At 41.7% G+C, this 20,558-nt stretch overlaps 3 protein-coding genes and 2 long non-coding RNA genes across 5 annotated transcripts; 3 read left to right on the top strand and 2 right to left on the bottom strand.

The window, feature by feature from the left end:
• Positions 1-244: 244 nt before the first annotated feature.
• LOC134227128 (uncharacterized) lies at positions 245-1,871 on the bottom strand. The gene is made up of 3 exons (XM_062708411.1): positions 1,123-1,871; positions 950-1,054; positions 245-383 (listed from the first exon to the last, which is right to left on the bottom strand). The coding sequence occupies exons 1-3, from the start codon at positions 1,719-1,721 to the stop codon at positions 314-316; spliced, it is 774 nt and encodes a 257-aa protein (XP_062564395.1). The 5' UTR covers positions 1,722-1,871; the 3' UTR covers positions 245-313.
• Positions 1,872-5,388: 3,517 nt separating this feature from the next.
• On the top strand, positions 5,389-5,923 carry LOC134224577 (uncharacterized). Its single transcript, XR_009982984.1, has 3 exons — positions 5,389-5,477; positions 5,575-5,668; positions 5,745-5,923. It is a non-coding gene; the product is annotated as an uncharacterized LOC134224577 (long non-coding RNA).
• A 3,624-nt stretch (positions 5,924-9,547) lies between these two features.
• Positions 9,548-10,303, bottom strand: LOC134227236 (uncharacterized). The gene is made up of 3 exons (XR_009983635.1): positions 10,010-10,303; positions 9,827-9,932; positions 9,548-9,745 (listed from the first exon to the last, which is right to left on the bottom strand). It is a non-coding gene; the product is annotated as an uncharacterized LOC134227236 (long non-coding RNA).
• Positions 10,304-10,779: 476 nt separating this feature from the next.
• Positions 10,780-12,461, top strand: LOC134224814 (p53 and DNA damage-regulated protein 1). Its single transcript, XM_062704399.1, has 2 exons — positions 10,780-10,919; positions 11,939-12,461. The coding sequence occupies exon 2, from the start codon at positions 11,949-11,951 to the stop codon at positions 12,351-12,353; it is 405 nt and encodes a 134-aa protein (XP_062560383.1). The 5' UTR covers positions 10,780-10,919; positions 11,939-11,948; the 3' UTR covers positions 12,354-12,461.
• On the top strand, positions 10,780-15,321 carry LOC134224813 (heat shock protein 60A-like). Its single transcript, XM_062704398.1, has 3 exons — positions 10,780-10,919; positions 12,551-12,716; positions 12,782-15,321. The coding sequence occupies exons 2-3, from the start codon at positions 12,552-12,554 to the stop codon at positions 14,339-14,341; spliced, it is 1,725 nt and encodes a 574-aa protein (XP_062560382.1). The 5' UTR covers positions 10,780-10,919; position 12,551; the 3' UTR covers positions 14,342-15,321.
• Positions 15,322-20,558: the final 5,237 nt, after the last annotated feature.

The following is a 20,558-nucleotide window of genomic DNA, read 5'->3' as shown; positions in this document are numbered from 1 at the left end:
TGAAAATGCTTACAAATTTGTATAGTTATTATATTAAGGTTGAGCTCTGTTGTCTTAAATCTAGCAGTTAGTAATCCGTTACAATTGTTTTTTTAAATAAAAAGTGTGTATCAAAAAAGGCGAAGTCCGCTTCACCCCGTATAAAATCGTATCAAACGTTGTGTAAATGGAGTTAGTAGCAAAACGTGTACAATTAAGCATATCAAGGCAATAAATAAATAAATACAATAAATAACATAGATTGGGATTAGTACCAACAACAAGCAGGGTACTAAAAAATAAGTCGATGAACATCTCGAGTCACATGCGGATTTTAGATTCGGTTGTGATGATTGATCATCTTGAGGATACTGGTTCCCGTTTTGTTCTCCGGACAGTACGCGCTATAAAATATAAAAAAGCGATAGTTAAGATCTTGGAAGTAATGTTCACTAAATTAGTCGATCCTAAGTCCTAATGCACTAAACTTGAAGGTTATGGAAATTGCCGGATTTGACAGTTTCTAAACATATTGTCTGTCGAATACTGCTGTTGCTGTCGCCGATCTACTGTCGCCGAAATTGTAACGAATTAAGAACCGCTAGACTGGACCCAATATCAATGCGAAAAAAAACCACAACATAAAAATCTGAAGCATTGGCGCATAAATTAATACCCAAAACAATGTTTGTTAGCTTACAAATTCAATGATAAATTTATATATTTGAGATAGCATAATGGGAATGATTATTAGTATGCATAAAATTGATGTCGCATTATAAAAGAATTCATAATAAAACCTTAGCCCCTTAACCCTATAAAAACAGTAAATGTATGTGTGAACACCATCATCTTATTATAGTTCCTTAAACTTACTTAAGCAGAACCCGTGATGTTTCCGCCGTTGAACTCACTCGACGACTTACAAGTAGACTCGTAACAAACGAGGAGAAGACGTTACAGTACTTACATGGTATGTCCCCGCATGCCGCATCGTGGGCACTCACACTCGAGCAGTATCGGGCAGGTCACCTCTCCGTTGGGACCTTTGAGATTGTGCGATAAATACATCTCTCTGTAAATGTTCAACGTTCCGCTTAATATCCATTCACTTAACCATCTAATCATAATCAATAACCATACCTTCCTTCCTTGTTGTTCTTGCACAGGCTACAGAACATGCCAGATTTCTTCAAAATCTCCCACTGATCGCGCCAATTTTCCTTGTCCTGCTTCTTGTCGCTCTTGCGCCCTTTCGTGCCGTCAAGCACCACAGAGCCATCATGCTGTTGCTGCTGCTGCGAATTGATCTGCCCGAGGACTGTGCGTGTGCCACAGTTTTCGGCTCGTTGCAACGGTTTTTCCTCCAGTTCCTTCTGGCCCTGACCAGCACCGATCGCCCCAATCATCGCCAAGTACTGCGTGAACGGATCGTTTTCGTCATTCTCGCCGGAGTTCCACACCAATCTGTTGGTCAATTTGGATCTTACCAACGAACCCTGTTCGTTGGTTCCGCTCTTGATAGCCGCCGTAATCATATCTAGCGTTTCCTGACTAACCGACATTTTATTTCGAATGTTCTGTTCTAGTGTTTTCGTTTCACTGGCACTACGCACAAGCTTACACCGGGACTTACACGGGAACGACCTTGACTGCTGGACGGACTCGAAGGAAATGAGACCGATACACAGCACCGCAGAGGATTCTTGAATGGGGCCAATGGAAAGTGGCGTTTCATTCATAAATTTACGCGCCAAGTTCTTGGAAGTCCAGGGGGGATTTAAATTTTCCAGTCAGCTGACTTTCCCGTGGACTTTAAATGACTCCACCGGCAAGCGGAAAAGCGGGTCACGTCTCGTTTGAATGCACAGTGAAGCGTTTGCGTTTGCCAAAGCGCGCTTGAATCAACAGTTCAATCATAAATTACGATATTTACGAGATGCTATCCATAAATATCATTACAGCGGCACTGAAAATACAGTGCCCCGTTAATCCGACAAATTTATGTCCGGTCGCTATCCAGTTTTCCGCGAACGGTAATGGCCGCCATCTTGTCTGCGGGTTAGTCTCTGATTTGACGTATGGGGAGGTCAACTGCACCCACCGTTCGAGCATTTTGATCAATGCGGTACAGTTGCAATTCGCTGGTTGGGCCACGACCTCGACCCAACTAACGAATTCGGTTTTTTAGTTGGGTCAACTGACCGCCATTTGAACACGTGCACTCAGCCAAGAAAACTTGTAACAATCATACGAATATCTTATGTTTTTTTGCTATAAGGATTACTTATAAACTTTTTACGATTATCTTATGAACTCTGTGTTATCTGACCGAGAATGATTTTCATAAGTTTATCTCATGAAAATTTTATGTTTTGTCAGAGCCCATAATAAAATTTGTAAGGGAATCTTATGAACATTGATAATTTTTGCATATGAGGCTCATAATATTTTCAACACGATTTTTATATATTCTGTTCTTTCTTACGAGATCAAATAAGAAGAAAATACAAAAAAAAACGCAATCTTTGTATTGCGCTTTTTGCACTTCATAAGAGTTTTGCGAGATTTTTTTTCTCACAGTCATCTTTTTCTCACACTCAATACACTTAAAAAAGTTTGATTTTCCGTGTATAATATTTGTGTGCGAGTGCTCAATCTGAAAACAAATAGACGTCAAATCATGGCGGGAATCGATTTAGTGTACACGCCTCCATGTGACTAACGAGTAATGGGTTATAATTGGGTAAATTTCAGTAACAAAAATCGATCAACCCGAAATGAGAGTGGGTGTGAGAAAAAGAAGCGGGCAAAACACAATCTACACATAACTCTTCAAATTGGTGAAATCGGCAATATAACGAAATATTTTATTTGTTGTATTAGTTGTAGTATTCACATTTTTCTCTATTTAATTTAATTTTAATCATATATGTTTTATATTTCGTCAAGAGCAACGCACTCTTTGGGAGCTCGAAAGTCGTCCCATCGTCGGTATTTTCCTTTCCAACTGGTGGAAAATATTGAATGATATACCATACTATAGTAAACGATCAGCAGGTATCTTATATACGTCAACGAGGTTCTGTAAAATATAAATTATGATTTTAGAATTAAGCAGCAGGATAGAAAAGCATAGCAAGAGGAAATTTACTTACATCGCTGATCCTCCAATTTACAACCGATTGCTATATATGACTGGTCGATCTGGAAATCGTGATGAAACAGGGACAGATGAAGTTCAGCTTTCCCGCGGTTGATGGTCAGTAATAAGTCCGCCGTTTGCAAACACCCTGGTCAAAATATGTGTCCGCACTCCGGTCGTGTATCGTAAAACAAATCTGCGATGAGAACTAGTTCGCCAACGAAATATTCCGCCATGATAACTTCTCATTTTATAAGATTTCTCTTATGAGTTTTTCACATCAAGAGTACTGATGAAAATCATAAGACAACTCTTATGTTTTATTTTTCCATAGATAACTTCTATGCTTTTCATAAGATAAAAAATTAAGTTCATAAGAGGCTTAATGAAAATGAAATTCGACTATTTTTCCACGCTTCATAAGATGAGGCTTATGATGTTCATGAGATAGTTTAGTTGAGTGTGTATTTCGACTTGAACATCACAAATGATGTCCAGTGACGCCCAATCCCGTTTTCCGTGTTTACATTGAATTTTGACGTACGGTTGCTTTTTATTTGGGCAGTGGCCCAACCAGCGGAGGCCCAACTAAAAAGTGACCCAAGTATTAAGATCCCAACCAGCGAATCCCGACTGTATATAAAAAGGCTTGGATTCACTTAATCAGCACCTTCTTTTATGCCACATTGGTCAAAATGCTCAGAGCGGTGAGTGCAGTTGACCTCCAGAAATGTCAAATCAGAGACAGAGACCGCAGACAAGCTGACGGCCATTACCGCTCGCGAAAAACTGGATTAGGTTCTGCAGCGGCTGACGCCGTCTGTATGTAACCTCAAACTGATAACAATTAGTAGTACTTCGCGTTGGAGTCGGGGGCAGCCAACCAATCACGAACTCGAACCTTGTCGGAGTCAGAGGATAGTACCCAGGTAACCATTAAGCACTTGAATAAGCCCTATCTTAACTTTATAACGGCATTTTAGTGCCTAAGTTCTATATATGTTTTTCAAATGCTTATTGGCCATATAAGCAGCAGAAGAAGCCGTATATCGGTATACAACGCTTCGTTGTGAAGCTAATAGGCCCTGCTTGCTTCAAGCCGATTAAAAGAACCACCTTTACCAATTTAGGGTCTGTCTCAATTGGATAATTAAACTGAAATTAAACTTAAAAGTGACATTTCAATAATTATCGAATAACCCTGCTCGCAGAGCAAGATTACTTTTGACAGATATCGAATCATTTTCCATCCATGTCCTATTGGAATTGCTGGGTAGCACCAGCCATTCTTATAACGTGGTATTTTTTTAATTTTCGAACTGTCACTTTTAAGTTTAATTCTCCAAATGAGACAGACCCTAAGGGTCTGTCTCATTTGGAGAATTAAACTTAAAAGTGACAGTTCAAAAATAAGCAAATAACCCAATCATAAGAATGGCTGGTGCTACCCAGCAATTCCAATAAGACATCGATGCAAAATGATTCGATATCTGTCAAAAGTAATCTTGCTCTGCGAGCAGGGTTATTCGATAATTATTCAAATGTCACTTTTAAGTTTAATTTCAGATTAATTCTCCAAATGAGACAGACCCTTAAAGCTAACATCTATGACGTTTAAGTGAAATCAATAACAATATCAACCATAGTTCTATAACCCCATCTCTTTCGCTCGCATGCAACAGGGATTGTTTTCAAAAACGTACATAATTATGCTATTCAATAATAACAATATTATTATATGTTTAGACACGAGGTTAGACACATGTATGAAAACTATTGAAGAGGAAATGCCGGTTACATGTTTCATGCTGTGGCCCTGGCTGTGGGTTTATTTTGGAACTAGTGAAATTAATCGGCACCGGAACGGTATATTTTATATGCTTCATGCAAATAGCGAATAGTTAATTGCGGAATCATGTTTCCCGTTCTATTTTTTTATCATTTGTTGCTCTTGATGTCGATTTAAATGAAATCTTTCTATCACAGAAAAAAATAATATTGTGCATCAGAAAATATCGTACTTTGTATCTTAAAGTTGCCTAATTTACGTTAAAATAAAAGTTAAATTGTTTTCAGTGAAAGTTAAATTTCTAGGTTAAAAGTTTTATTCGTTTTCTTTGAGTGTAGATTTAAAAGTACAACTTTTTGATTAGAAAACTGTTGAATTGTCAATGCGCCCAGTATCGTTTGAAGTCGATGACAAACAACAACAATATAAGTTGTCAACTCATTTTTATTTTTGTCTTATTCACGCACTTTTGAGTTTGAAGGAAATTTTGATTTATCTCAGGAAGTGCTTGCAGTAAGAATCCTGACTGCAAGATATTCGGCTCCTGAATCCCGTTGGCTGTTGGTAAGTACAAATACTATAGGCCGGAGTGCTCACCTTAGATTTTCCACACCCCAGCCGTAGATTTTCTACAGACAATAATAAATTAATGTAATTACAGATACAAAATTCTGTGCGACGTTGCGATAAGGAAAAGCAACGCCCACTCTACGGCCATGGCGGAAACAACCAAAAAAACACCATGGAGAGATCAGGTGAGAAAAAGTTATTGATATGCATAAATATTAAATGTTACATAAAAATGCTTATGTTTTTCTTATCTAAATCTAGGAAAAAGATAATCCAAATAAGCCGAACTCGATTTACGCTATTGACACGGATTTGATCGCTATGTAAACACTATGATAAATACGACATTTTGAGGACATCCACATTTTGAAATCCAGCTTTTGATTCAACGCAAATCAAATAATGAATGTAGTTCAAAATAAATATATAATAACATAAAACCTGAAATCGACTCAATAAAATTTTAAAAGAAAGCATGATTAGAGAAATGGGAAAAAAGTTTCTTGGGGAAACTAAACCTTCGTTTCAAATTGAAAATACTAAACTTTTTTTTTCTACATTTTGGCAGACAGTTCCACAATATTGTTTTGAAAGTTTTGTACTTTTATTTTCAGAGCCTCATGTCACTTTTGAAATCTAGGTGTAACAAAAGTTTTCGTACTTTTTTTCTAAACATACGGAACTCTCTACGAAAAAGAACCAACGCAACTTTTTAATTTAACCAACGTTTCTTTTAATTTGAATAATGATTTTTCTTTCTGTGTATTGATCCCCCCATCTCAGCAATACAAACACTCAGTTCGGAGATGGATCAAATAGAGATGAGTGACGTTTAGCGCTCGCACACTAATGTGCAATTCGTCCTGTGTAAAAACATGTTTGTTTTCCTTCTGCTCATAACCTCAAAAATTATCGGGTCATCACAATGATTTCAAAAGAGTCAAAAATATATGGAAATATACTCATTTTTACCCAATCTTTGCTGAGTTGCACCATCTAGGAGTGTTTGTTTTCCTTTTATCGCCACTCACACATTCGGACCTGAGACCCGCATAATTCTGAACTATAATTGGACCATCCCTTAGATCATTCCTGACTATAAAAAACGTTAGTTCTACTATTCCGATTGATATTTATAATTATGATAAACTAACTGCATCATAGATGGTTCATACAGTATGTTATACTGTGTTTGGCCAATCAACTATATGGGTAATAGGCGGTTAAGTATAATTACAATACAAAAGAGGGCGTTTTCCAGTACATTTTTGTCGATGCACAATATGTTATATGGCTCAGTTACAATCCTTGTTTTCGGGTAAAACAATATGAGATGTAGTGTGGATACATTAGGATGATACATTAAAAAATCCACGGACCGTACCTCTTATCTTCAATTAGTAGGTCAGGCAAATGGTATTTTTTTCCAGTTATTGAATGAAAACACGTTAAATACATTACATTACAATTATGTTTTATTGGCTAAACCAATTTTGAAAATTACCTGTATAAATCATAATACATTTCTTCTTTAAATTATTTCCGTGTTTTTTTTTGCACACAAACAAAAGCAACAGTAGTCTTAAAGGAAACTGGAAGTTTAGGAACTGGTTTCCATGGCAGAAGACACGGTCGTTTTCTAGGTATAGTTGTTCTTCTCATTAGACAGCATCTCGGACAGCACCGTTGGTCGTCCAGCAGTACGGTGGTCCAGGGTCTTCAGTCACTTCGACAGGTAAATGATGGTACAGTTGATCTTCTCCGGTAAATTTGTTCAACGACAACTTTTTGCGGTGAACTTTTACATCTTTACTGACCTGGTTGACCGTGTAGTAACCACGCACGAGTCGCCCTTGCCTTGATCGGACGGAGTGATTCTCCATCAGTTTCTTGCCAAAAAAACGCCGGGATCAGCTTTCTGCCGCTTGTTGATCTTGCAACGTGATGAAATATTCTGGGACCTGGAAAGCCACATCCATTTTTCCTGTTTTAAACTGGGAAATAATATCAGCGTTAATAATTTATATATTTATAAATTGATTTAATACTGTATTCATCTCTAAAATATTGTTGTTCTTACCTTTTCGATGATTTAACAAATAAAACAAAATATTTCAAAATTTTTCACAAACAAAGAGACTGTCTCTAGTCAGTTTGTAATAAATAATGGCAGTCGTCCGCTTGGTCGTATGTCTCTATACAAAGATACGAACACTTATTGCAGAAGAGAAACGCTTACCATAGGTTTATCATTGGACCATACGATCTTTAAATTTATTTGTATAATCACAACGAAATAATATTAGCTTCGTATGATACACAATTATATCACAGCCACATTGAGTTCTGTTACTATATCTGTTGATGGCTAATCATAGTTGATTATCATTTTCTTCCAGAAGATAATCAAACATAGACTATAAGAAATTGTAAAGAAATTATATTTTATGAAATAATAGCATATGGTGCTGTACGTTTAAAATGTTGTATAGTTTTTGTTGGAGATAATCTCACAATAATATTTTAAATCGATTATTTTGTAAATAGTAACCATATTGCTTAATTGAAATGAATAATAATTACAGTAAAGCAGATGGTTTTAATTTATGCGGGTAATCTCTATGGTAAACTACCGCAGCCATCATAAATCTAATCCTTCTATTGTACGTTTACTTGCTAGGTGGACACGGTCGGTTAGAGTAGCCGAAAGAAAAATCATTATTAAAATTAAAAACCCAACTTAATTCACCGAGTGGTGATACTGCCTTTCTCGCATTTAACCAAGACACCAACCTAATATGGCGTTAATATGGTTCGATGTGCCATTTTCATTATAACTTTCAAACGCAACGGTTGATCGATATAAAATTAAATAGTGATCAACTACACACTCAGTTTTTATTTCTGCAGCTCGGCAAAAATCCGCACAGCCGTGCGCCAGCAAAATAAAAAACTGATATTTCAGCAAAACTGACGTTTGTTAGCTGATTTTCGGCAAAATATTTGCTGATTCTCAGCAATTTTGACAGAAATCTCGGGAAAAACATGTTTGCTGGGGCACGGCTGTGCGAATCTCGGTAAAAGTTCAACATTTTGCTGAGATCCCGGTAAAAAAAATTAAGTGTGTAGGCTTTACCCCCTGTCGAATGAAACTTGTTGCGAGAAAATCGATTAAGGATTACTATATGAAAAGTTGTCTAATGTTTTTCTTAGCTTTTGTGCACACACATACACACACACATACACACATACATACACACGGACAGACAGACATGTGCTCAGTTCGTCGAGCTGAGTCGATTGGTATATAACACTATGGGTCTCCGATGCTTCTATAAAAAGTTCGTTTTCGGAGTGAAATGATAGCCTTTCGGTACAACTTCGTTGTACGAGAAAGGCAAAAACCCAACTTAATTCACCGAGTGGTGATACTGCCTTTCTCGCATTTAGCCAAGACACCAACCTTATATGGCGCTTATATAGTTCGATTAACCATTTTCCTAATAACTTCTAAACGCAACAGTTGATCGTTACCAAATTCAATAGTGATCAACTAGGACTTGTCCACTGTCGAATGCAACTTGTTGCGAGAAAATCGGTTTATGATTACTATATGAAAAGTTGTCTAATGTTTTTCCTAGCTTTTGTGCACACACATACACACACACATACACACATACATACACACGGACAGACAGACATGTGCTCAGCTCGTCGAGCTGAGTCGATTGGTATATAACACTATGGGTCTCCGAGACTTATATAAAAAGTTCGTATTCGGAGTGAAATGATAGCCTTTCGGTACAACTTTGTTGTACGAGAAAGGCAAAAACCGTTGGTAAAAAGAAAAAGTTGCGTTGGTTCTTTTTCGTAGAGAGTTGCGCATGTTCAAAATAAAAGTACGTAAACTTTTGTTATGCCCATGATTAAAAAAATCCGAACCGCTCTAAAATTAAAAGTTCGAATATTTAAAACAATTGTTGATCTGTCAAACCAAAATGCAAACACTATGGAAAATAAAAGTAGTTTTCTATTTCGAAATGAAAAGTTTGAACTATTATTAATAATAATTTAAATTTTGTTCTCGAGTATTCAATTTATTTATTGTTCATTCCAAAACCTTATTTTTATGAGAAATCGTTGTTTTAGTAAACGTTGATAATTTGAAACGGGGCCAAGATTAATGTAGCTTGGAGTGACGTCACTGTCACGATCACCAGTCTCGACTTTTTCCGAAAAGATCTTCCGCCGGTTTTCGGTATCTGAAAAGAAAATGCAATAAAACAAACTAAGAATATTATGCTCATTCGCTAGCAAAATGTTTCAAAAACTGTCTAACTTACCTTCTTGGTATTTTTCTGCAAATACATTGGTCGTCTAATTGGGGCTGTCTCGCTGAGCATATTAAAATTTGACCACCAGACATTCTTGTCAGAACTGGTAGCATCCCTGTCGAAAAAAAAAATAAAAACTTGCTTCAGTTTTCCTTATTCGCTACAAAGAATTTTGAAGTCCGACATAAATACCTTGTAGATGTGCAGGCGTTTTCTAAAAGACTCCTCGAAGACCGCGGCAGATGATCGATCGCGAAATATTGAATAAAACAAACTGCCTTTTTTGTGCGTTTCTTCGCGACGCTGACTGTTTTGTTTTTGTCAGAAACAGTATCTTATTGGTTAGCGTCATCATGATTTTGACAGCCAGCGTCGGTGATTTGAAATTTGCAAAAAAATATTTTTGAAAAGGAGAACTTTTAAATGAGAGAGTACATTAAGGTGAAGCATACTTTTAATTCAAACAAAATACTTTCTTTAGGATCCATTTCACTTTCATTTCAAAGAGAACTGAACGCCTTTCACACCGTGCCACACATAATAATGGATATATGATTGGATTTTTGTCAGTGTAGGTATAGGAGAAACGCATTTTACAGCGGCTGCAAGTGCTGGTGTAATATTGTCGGCGTAGCACCAACTTAGAATTCGAAAGTTCCGAACCGAACTTTCTTCCGAAGTTTTATCTGTCAAACTAATGGATGCGTTGTTTTGCGCATCTTTAGGGGAATCCAGCGCACTACTTCCGAAGTTGGGAAAGTTGCCTGTATCTGGAGAAAAATCCAACTTCGGTTTAAAAAGCGGTATAAATTTATTCCGGATACACAATATTTAGTCCGATACCGCCCATTTTCTTTTACACCGTCCTTGAGAAATGTCACCGCCCATAGTCCGACAACACAAATGTCAACACTTTCTGTTAGCAGCCGTCATCGCTCATTCGTCATTCCTCATTCCACCAGCAGTGAGTTCGGTAGTGCGTAGTCTTTCTCTTGAAGCTGCAAAAACGTGACTTTTTGTGTAATCTTCAGCCAAGTGCCGAGAAGACCTTTGGATTTTGAAGTATCATATTTTATCCATACCGGAAGGGATTGAATTTCAGGTAAGTGGGGACTATATTTAACAATCGGTGGTGCAGTGGTTTGATTTGGGTTACGAAACGACCAGAAACTCGGTGTTGTAGAGATACGGAAATTAGGTTATGTTCCAGAAGATTCCTACAGAGAAGAGATAATGCTGGTGCGGTTTGCTTTGATTATGCTATAGAAATATGCCCCTTGCCAACAGAAGTTGTGTTTCTTCTGGGGCGGCATTGATAAGCGAATCAATTTGAGAACAGGTCAATGAAAAGTTTCTGCTGGGTGGAATTTCATTTGAGAAATCAGTAATAATAAACGATTCGAGAAAATGATATTTTTTATCATAAACTGGAAGCCGGATAGAAGAGCGGTTGTTACGTAATCGAAGCGTGTAACATTGATGGATGATGAAATCCATGTTCCAAAGATCGTTTTTCGAATGACACAAGTAAAGTGAAATTACTAATGAATCAAAAATATGCTCTATCTGAGACTAATCAAGATAAAATACATATGATGGGAGATTTATGCAGGATTTAATATTCCAGATAAATTGCGATCCGATTTAGATATCAGTGATGATAGAAGATCCAGTTATATCAATTTTCATCCAAGTGCTTTACACCGACCCGATGTACTTCTAGAATCAGGTTTATCAAATTATACAATACATTCTAGTAATATACATACATTATATACAGAATTTCATTTGGATGGACCCAATACTTGATCCGTCCAAAGAAAAGTTTTCTTTTCATTTATTTTTTAAACAAAATGAAAGTTTACTGTTTTTAGCAGTTGTCAAATATTAACCCTTAAATGCGCAATGTTGTTTTAAAACAACAAACCGAAAATACGTTTAATGTTAATAATTTTAATGGTAGTTTACGCTAAAAATACTTTCGACGATTTCTAAAAAAATCGCCTTGCGCCTTTAAGGGTTAATTAAAATTACATAATTGAACCATTTGCTGCCAGCCTATGAGCTAATATTGAACTTCCGTCTGTCTTTTTTCGGTTCTTGGCTGTTGGTGGATCATAGTGTCATTAAAATGTCAAACAACCAACGTAAACTAACCGAGATTCTGCGGGAAACCGAAAGGGTGGCGGACCAGGTCTTGATGCGAAAGCAGGAGCTCATTGCGCTGGACAGGCGTAGACAAGAAACACGCGAAGCCATTCGAACCATACGGAACAGCTATCCGCGGGAAGACTCAAAAGTGTGGATCACGGTCGGCTCTATGCTGATGAAGCAGAAACAACCGAAAGCGTTGGAGCTACTGCAAAAGGATGCCGACCAGATCGAAAAGGAAATCAACCGTATCAGAACCGAGCAGAAAGTGCTGGTTAGCCGGCAGCGAGATCTTGAGCATGAAAGTCCACTCAGAGGATTTGATTTGAAGCCGATGAGTGCGGCGGAAATTTCAGCAATTAGAGCGAATATGCCACAGTTTTAGTGTTCTTAAAGGGGGAGGGTAATTCCACTAAATAGTATTCCACTGCACCACTTTAGATTGTAAGCAATGTCATGACTTCAAATGCCTATCAATAAACGTAAAAAACAATTTTCAAAACCAGATTATTTCTTAAATTTAGATAGGTATAGCATTTCAAGTTTCAAAATCAATTTTATTTCCAAAACGTTTTCTTCTAGAATGTTTCGCCTACCGACAGTGTTACGGTGTACCGTCGCCCGTCAAATTGCGTCTGGTTATCGTGGCTACGCCAAAGATGTCCGGTTTGGACCAGAAGTGCGCGCCCTAATGCTTCAGGGTGTTGATGTTCTTGCCGATGCCGTTGCCGTCACAATGGGACCGAAGGTGAGTGCTTAGCATCCGGATTTCCACGTTCTATCATAACACAAACTTATTTTATAACTCTGCAGGGACGCAACGTCATTTTGGAGCAGAGCTGGGGCTCGCCCAAGATCACCAAGGATGGTGTCACCGTGGCCAAGGGAATCGAACTGAAGTGCAAGTTCCAAAACATCGGTGCCAAGCTGGTGCAGGATGTGGCCAACAACACCAACGAAGAAGCTGGAGATGGAACCACCACGGCCACCGTTCTGGCTCGTGCCATCGCCAAAGAAGGTTTCGAGAAGATTTCCAAGGGCGCCAATCCGGTGGAAATCCGCCGCGGTGTGATGCTGGCCGTCGATGCTGTCAAAGATCACCTGAAAACAATGTCGCGTGCCGTAACTTCCCCGGAGGAGATCGCCCAGGTGGCTACCATCTCGGCCAACGGAGACCGAGCCATCGGAGATCTGATCAGTGAGGCGATGAAGCGCGTTGGAAAGGACGGAGTCATCACAGTCAAGGACGGCAAAACCCTTGTCGATGAACTGGAGGTCATTGAGGGAATGAAATTCGACCGCGGATACATCTCGCCCTATTTCATCAACTCCAGCAAAGGAGCCAAGGTCGAGTTCCAAGAGGCCTTGGTACTGTTTTCGGAGAAAAAGATCTCCACAGTTCAATCAATCATTCCTGCTTTGGAATTAGCCAACACTGCTCGTAAACCACTGGTCATCATTGCCGAGGACATCGATGGAGAAGCTCTAAGTACGCTGGTTGTGAACAGACTGAAGATTGGTCTGCAGGTTGCCGCTGTCAAGGCTCCCGGATTCGGAGATAATCGCAAGAGCACATTGTCCGACATGGCCATCAGCACCGGTGGAATCGTTTTCGGTGATGATGCCAACCTGGTCAAGCTGGAGGATGTTCAGTTGTCCGATTTGGGACAGGTCGGTGAGATCACCATCACCAAGGATGATTGCATGATGCTGAAGGGTAAGGGCGATGCCAAGCACGTTGAAGCTCGCGTCGAGCAAATCCGGGATCAGATCGCTGATACCACTTCCGAGTATGAGAAGGAGAAGTTGCAGGAACGGCTCGCCCGTCTGTCGTCGGGAGTTGCCGTCCTCAAAATTGGAGGTTCAAGCGAAGTGGAAGTTAACGAAAAGAAGGATCGTGTCAACGATGCCCTGTGCGCAACCCGCGCTGCCGTCGAGGAAGGAATTGTTCCCGGAGGTGGCACTGCCTTGCTTCGTTGCATCAAGACTTTGGAGAACCTCAAGGGATCGAATGACGATCAGAAGGCCGGTATCGATATTGTGCGAAAAGCCCTGCATCAGCCTTGCACTCAAATTGCGAAGAACGCCGGAGTTGATGGTTCCGTTGTGGTTGCCAAGATTCTGGATAAGCAGGGCGACTTTGGGTATGATGCCCTCAACGGTGAGTATGTCAACATGATTGAGAAGGGAATCATCGACCCGACCAAAGTCGTCCGAACGGCTCTTACCGATGCCTCCGGAGTTGCTTCGCTGCTGTCTACGGCTGAATGCGTCGTAACAGAGGAACCTAAGCCAGAAGGTGCCGGTGGTATGCCGGGCATGGGCGGTATGGGAGGAATGGGCGGCATGGGAGGCATGGGTGGAATGATGTAAGCCTATCCAACAGCAAACCTCTTAAGCATAAGCCAGTGTTAAGACTCGTTTAGTCAGTAAGTATGCAACACAAGCGATGAAGCTATTTGGAAGGATATTCCGGATCCTAGCAAGTTCAAATCGACGGAAGATCCTCCCATCTACCTTCGTCCTACAATCACGAACAAACAAAGCATTTAAGAGACTTTTTCGATGTTCAATCTCCTTTCGTGCTGTGCAATCACGCAACATGAGAATAGATCGTTATTATAGTTTTAGAAGAGATCGGGGTCAATCTTCCTTATGGTGAAATCGGTGACCGCAAGAGCAATCCGTAACGCGATTGTGATTATTCTGCGTTTGATACGTATTTCAGGCGGTTTATCAATGGTCCCAAAAAACGGGACTGAGGTTGTTTTAAATTAAAACAATCACCGATCACAAAAAAGACTCCCAATACAGAGAAAACCATCACACGGAACGGTTACCACATATTTGTGTAATGTTAGTCCTTACTTTTCGGAAAAAAGGAGTTCCAATTAATTCTCCCTTCTGACGTCGGACAGATTTATTCGTCAATCATATTTTCATTTTCGAATCATGGTTGCTGAAAAGTTCCACTGAGTAAAAAACGATAGTTTTTAGTTTGCAATGGAAAAAGTAGAAGCGAGTTTAGTCAAAGAGTAGGTAGTTGTATAGATTTTTTCTGATTCTGTGGAAGGCATTATCTCTAACATTTTTTTTTGTTGATTGAGTGAAACCGAATAGTGATTTTTGGAATAGGATGCATTTTTGTTTTGTGTTGAAGGAAATAAACTGAATCGTACTTCTAGTGTAAAAGCATTTAAGTTGTCGAACATTGCCTGTAAAGCTGATAGAAATAATGTTGGGCAAATAAGTTCAACCACAAGACACAGGCAACTAAAATAAGGACAACTTAGGGAACCTAAGATCGGTGAGATCACCAAGAGAATATATACAAACATTTTTATACAAAGTAATTTTGGATTAGGACCCAATGATTTTTACGATGACATCCATTCACTATACAGAAGACAGGTCAAAGCATCCCCTCACCACGGCCTCGGTGAGGTAGGGGGCTCTGTTAAACCACTACAAAAAGCTGCAAGCAAGCCCTATAAAAGCGACCGTGTGCCGCTCAAAGTGCACAAGAGCCCAGGGAGTGCCAATTGGTACATCAGGATCAATACCAGTGAGTTCCATCCCTGAGTATTTCATTGAGGCTGCGTGGTAACAGACTTTGTCTTGGATACCGTAATGTTGTGGAAGCGAGGGGTTTCAGTCTGACATTCTACTATCTTAGTCGGATGACCCTGACTCGAAACGGCGAGTGGGCTAATGGCTAGTCTGTCTTCCGTCCTCTATAATCGCGGCGGCCCTTGTAGCACGCTGTCTAATCCTGCCACCAAGCTTCGCCTGCTGGATTGGAGTAGGCTCAGATGCCCTTTCCTGACTTGCGCTGATCTGGCTCTTAACACGCAAGTGTCAACCCTTGCATGACCTTCCTGATGCAAAGATAGCCATGTGATCATTAAAGACGACTACTCCAGTAGTAGTACTCCATTCGACGGAAGCCGCAAGGGGGACCCAGTAATAATGAGTGATTCAAAAATTAATTCTTTTGACGATGCATTAACTATGGACGGGGTTTGGCGAGGTCTCCTCCCAGGGAGGCGGGGAGCGGAGTGACGGAGGCTACAACTAGCAGCGCCAGAGTCTTCCCAGGTATTTTTTTTAACAAAGGTAATGGAAATCTGCAACCAGACACCTGGGGAGGCGAACCCAGGTAGTGTGTGGATGGGCTCACCACTCCCGACCCACTAACATCAACTCCTTCCTCTCCAGTCATTCCCCCGGCCCGCAATTAAGCAATACTTCGGGGGATGACTATTGGGCATTGCGCCCCCTTCATGACGTACACAAGTGCACGTACGTATGCGCCTCAACTCTTCGACACTCCCCATGCAACACATTTGCACAAGACACACTGGCACCACATGTGTCCCAACACTCACCTGCCTATGCCGCTTAAATGACTGCAAGAGGACCAATAGGTACCCTGCAGGGGGTACCCCATGCCGCCATCTCACAACATAGACAGTCCTCACTCAGTATGGTGTTTACTCTCATGTGTTCACCCCGTCCTGCAACAGGGTGGCACCACTTGTCTACCAAGCCGGAGGCGACCCTAGGTTGGTGGCTCCTATGCCGCTCCTACCTCAGCTACGAGGCAGACCCTTTCATGTCTCCTATTTCTGAGGTGCCGCAGAAGCATCAACCCCCCGACACTCCTGCCAGTCATAGCGAGACTTTCGTGTCCCCTACTTCTGAGGTGCCGCAGAGGTATCTGCCCCCCGACACTCCTGCTAGGCCTTCACTCAATCCGTCCCTGGCAGCCGGATCACACTACTGCCTAAGCAGCCACTCTGGCCATACGTACCATGCGAGTCTGACTTGTGTGCTCGCTCATACATTCAGTCCCAATCGCTTGCACTCTCCTGACATTCAGTCACTCACTCAGTGGGGGTTGTGATACCCCCATTTCCCATGTTTATCCACTCTGTGCACCTTCTGTGCATCGTTTGGGCGTGGAACACCCGGCACGTCACGCGTGCATAACACTCACCTACCTGGGCTTTGATACTTTGATAGGTCACCGTTAGGTACTTTGCAGGCAGCACCCACCTATTGATATTTCGAAGCCCAGATAGTCCTCAGTCAGTGTGGTGGTCTCCCCATCCTGCAACGGGGTGGCACCACTTACCTTACATGTCTCCAATTTCCGACACTACTGCCAGGCCTCACCAGACTTCAGTCATTCTAACACTACCGACCATGCGTACCATGCGAGGCTTACTTGTGTGCTCACCCATACACTCGGTCCCTCACTCTGTGGGGGTATTACGAGTAATACCCCCAACTCCCAATCGCTTGCACCACTTGGGGGTGTGTGGGTACCATCCACTGCCACCCGCTTGCCACCGAAGCAGCCCTCACTCTGTGGAACCTCCACAGGCTCCGTTAACGACCTGGCTAATTGTTTCACCTCCCAGGTCATTCATCCCTTCGGCACGGGTCGCCTGACACCTTGGGATTCGGGGTTAGGGGCTTGTATGCTTTAAGCGGCACACGGTCGCTTGGTAGGGTTTGCTTGCGGATATGTGGTTTTTGGGAGGGAATTAACAGAGCCCCCTGTTAACCCCACCACCTCCTAGGCAGAACCCCCTGATTCGCAGACAGCTGGGGAGGGGTCGTCAAGCCCTTGGCCATGGTCCCTGCTGCCCCCAGAGTCTTCCCAGGTATAGCTCTATCAGAATGCTCGGCGGGTGGTCGCCGAGCAACTCGATAATATCATCGAGTTCGCGAGCGCATGGCAAAACATCAGTATGGAACAGAAAACAAAACCATCAGATGCTCTTCCAGGCTGTTCGAGTCGCAGGACAAAAATAGGACGATTTATCAAGCGGGTGGTGGAAAGAGAGAAAGCCGATAAAGGTGCCCAAACCTATGTCTTCTCCTTCCTTGGAGGAGAGATTATGGCCAAAAGATATTTTAGTTACCAGATAAAGATTGTCGCTTCGGTTCCCTTTGTTCTGCTGTCCGAAACATGTGTGGTACCTAACTGTCAAATCGTATGTATTTTCCATCATTGACATTTAGATCCCCTATCCTCGCCAGCTAAAGATGTTCCGGACAGCGACGACAGCGACAATCTTTATCTGGTAACTAAAATATCTTTTCTATGGCCCAAGAGGCGATTGACTGCGCCCTGACGGCCAATGAGGAAAAGACTGCGGCTAACCCGAAACGGCGCCGGCAGCAATCCGGCGAAGGCGTTCAGAGCAAAGCCAAACAGCGTGCGACCATAAAGGCCAAACGTCGTCTGGACGGAGCAGATCAGGGTGCAGAGGGGCCCGAAGGGCGTCGACCCGAGAAGGTGATTTTTCGGGCCAAAAAGGCGAAATGCACCAACAAGTCCGACACAAGGGACTGAAAATCCCTAGCAGCTAATCAGTAGTGCAAAGCGAAAATCAAACGCATCTCGACCCGTAAAGAAAGCTAAGGTTAAACTCGAAGCCTTGTTGGTAAATTTATTTAAATTTAAAACTGACAATGGTAATTACGTTGAATTCCTTGTATCGATACGGGCGACCGAAAAGCTTCCAGGACGTGCGAAGCGTCAGACGCACCAAGGCCGGTGAAAATGATCTTGTTTCTGAAACGCGGAGCGCAAGCTAGCGGGATGGACTACAGGAAACTGATCTTGTGAAACGGCGCCGAGGTGAGCTCGTTGGGGGCGAATGTGACCCTCCAATGCAATCATCTAGACGAGGTCACGAGCGCGGACGACGTCCTTTCTGCCATCAGAGAGCAATGCGGTACAGAGGTCGAAAAGACCTCTGTACGCCTAAGAGGTGGTCCCTTTGATACACAAGTAGCCTACCGCAGAAGCCTACCTTAGGTTACCGGTCGCGGAAACTAAAAACGGCATGGAGCGAGGGAAGTTGAACATCGGCTGGTCAGTATGCCCAGTAAGCAAACTCCAGCCGCCTTCAGTGGACAATCGAGCTATCAGTGCTAAGCGTCGGAGCACAAGTCCCACGACTGTAAGGGTCCAGACCGTGGCATCCTGTGTCATCGTTAGGGTGAGGAAGGGCACAAAGCGCATGAATGCGCGATAAAGCACCAAAGTGCCTCATCTGCGCTATAAAAAGGCAAGCCTGTAACCACTTTATGGGGTGGACCTTCGTGTCCCATTGGAACAATAAACAAGGAGAAGCCGTGCAAGTTAAACATCTGAATCTTAACGGCTGTGCATCTGCCTAGCACCACCGCACCAAATGTGTCATGTACAAGACGCTGATAAGACCGGTAGTCCTCTACGGATATGAAACATGGACAATGCTCGAGGAGGACTTGCAAGCTCTAGAAGTATTCGAGAGATGGGTGCTTAGGACCTCTTAGGACCGTCTTTGACGGTGTGGAAGAAGACGGTGTGTGGCGGCTAAGAATGAACCACGAGCTCGCTCTGCTCTACGGTGAACCCAGTACACGCAAAAAAAGCGTTCTCGAATTCGTGAACCAGCAAAAATATTCCGTGAATTAATTCATGGATTCGGGAACACCAGTCACGTTTTTCAGAACGGTTCCAGAAAACGTAACTATTGCTCCCGAATCCGTCACGTTGTTCTCGAAAAAATACACCTTGAACTTGTTAGTTCACGAATTCATGAACGCTTTTTTTGCGTGTATCCAGCTAAAGCAGGAGAGGTACGGTAACCCTGCAAAGATGGTGTTCGTTTCCGATTCGCCAGGTACAAGAGGGCGTGGCCTGGAGCGCAACGAGCGAGGTGGGCAGACTAGGTACAAAACGCCTTGGCGAGCGTGGGCGCATTCGAGGATGGAGAGGTGCGGCCTCGATAATGTGGCGTCGAATTGTTGATTCAATGATCTGTTAAGATGTAAGCTAAATAAATGAAATGTACCGCTCGATCTGACGCGCGCTTGTGATTCTTCTACCGACGGAAACTTTCTGACGTCAGCAAGCAATTGTGAATTGCACCTTGGAGAAAATTGTTGTTCATGAGCTAAAATTTCACATCTCCCTCCGACGCGTGCTACGGGCAACATTCTATCGTCATCAAGCGAATAATTCAAATTTCGACTATTTTGCGGTTGTAATTTGAGTGAGCACGCGCAATATGAAGTTTGTATGAAAATCAATATGAAAACAGTGACTTGTGGGCAAACCGTTTGCACAACGCTTCCCATTAAGCTTCAAAAACGTATGAATACATTGGCTACATAGCAAATTGAGCAAGGAAGCAGCTCATCTTTGTTGCGAAACGATTTGATGTTTACAAGAAAAGTTATAAAGGAAACACTGAATCGTTGGAAATTCAATTTAACACGTGAAAGAATATCATCAATATCAATAATGAGCATATTTGTTTACTTACAAAAGTCAAATCGCTTCGCAACAACAACTGTCTTTCAGCTTAGGAAGTGTCCCGCGCTAATTATATTCAGAAGTATCGATGCCAGTGGCGTAGCATAAATTAAATTAAAAAATTGCTAATTCGAGGCTACACATAAAGTTTATTTGAATATATATTTTATAAGTAGTTCGCGTGGAGAATGGTTATATGTGCGCTGGTATACATCATAAGTTAAATCTATGGATTTTTGCCAATAAATATGTGTGGATTTTTAGTAG

The sequence above is a fragment of the Armigeres subalbatus genome, chromosome 3 (assembly GCF_024139115.2).
Source record: "Armigeres subalbatus isolate Guangzhou_Male chromosome 3, GZ_Asu_2, whole genome shotgun sequence".
Lineage (NCBI taxonomy): Eukaryota > Metazoa > Arthropoda > Insecta > Diptera > Culicidae > Armigeres > Armigeres subalbatus.
Note: the sequence above shows the minus strand (reverse complement) of the source record. Positions and strands in the feature narration are given on the sequence as shown.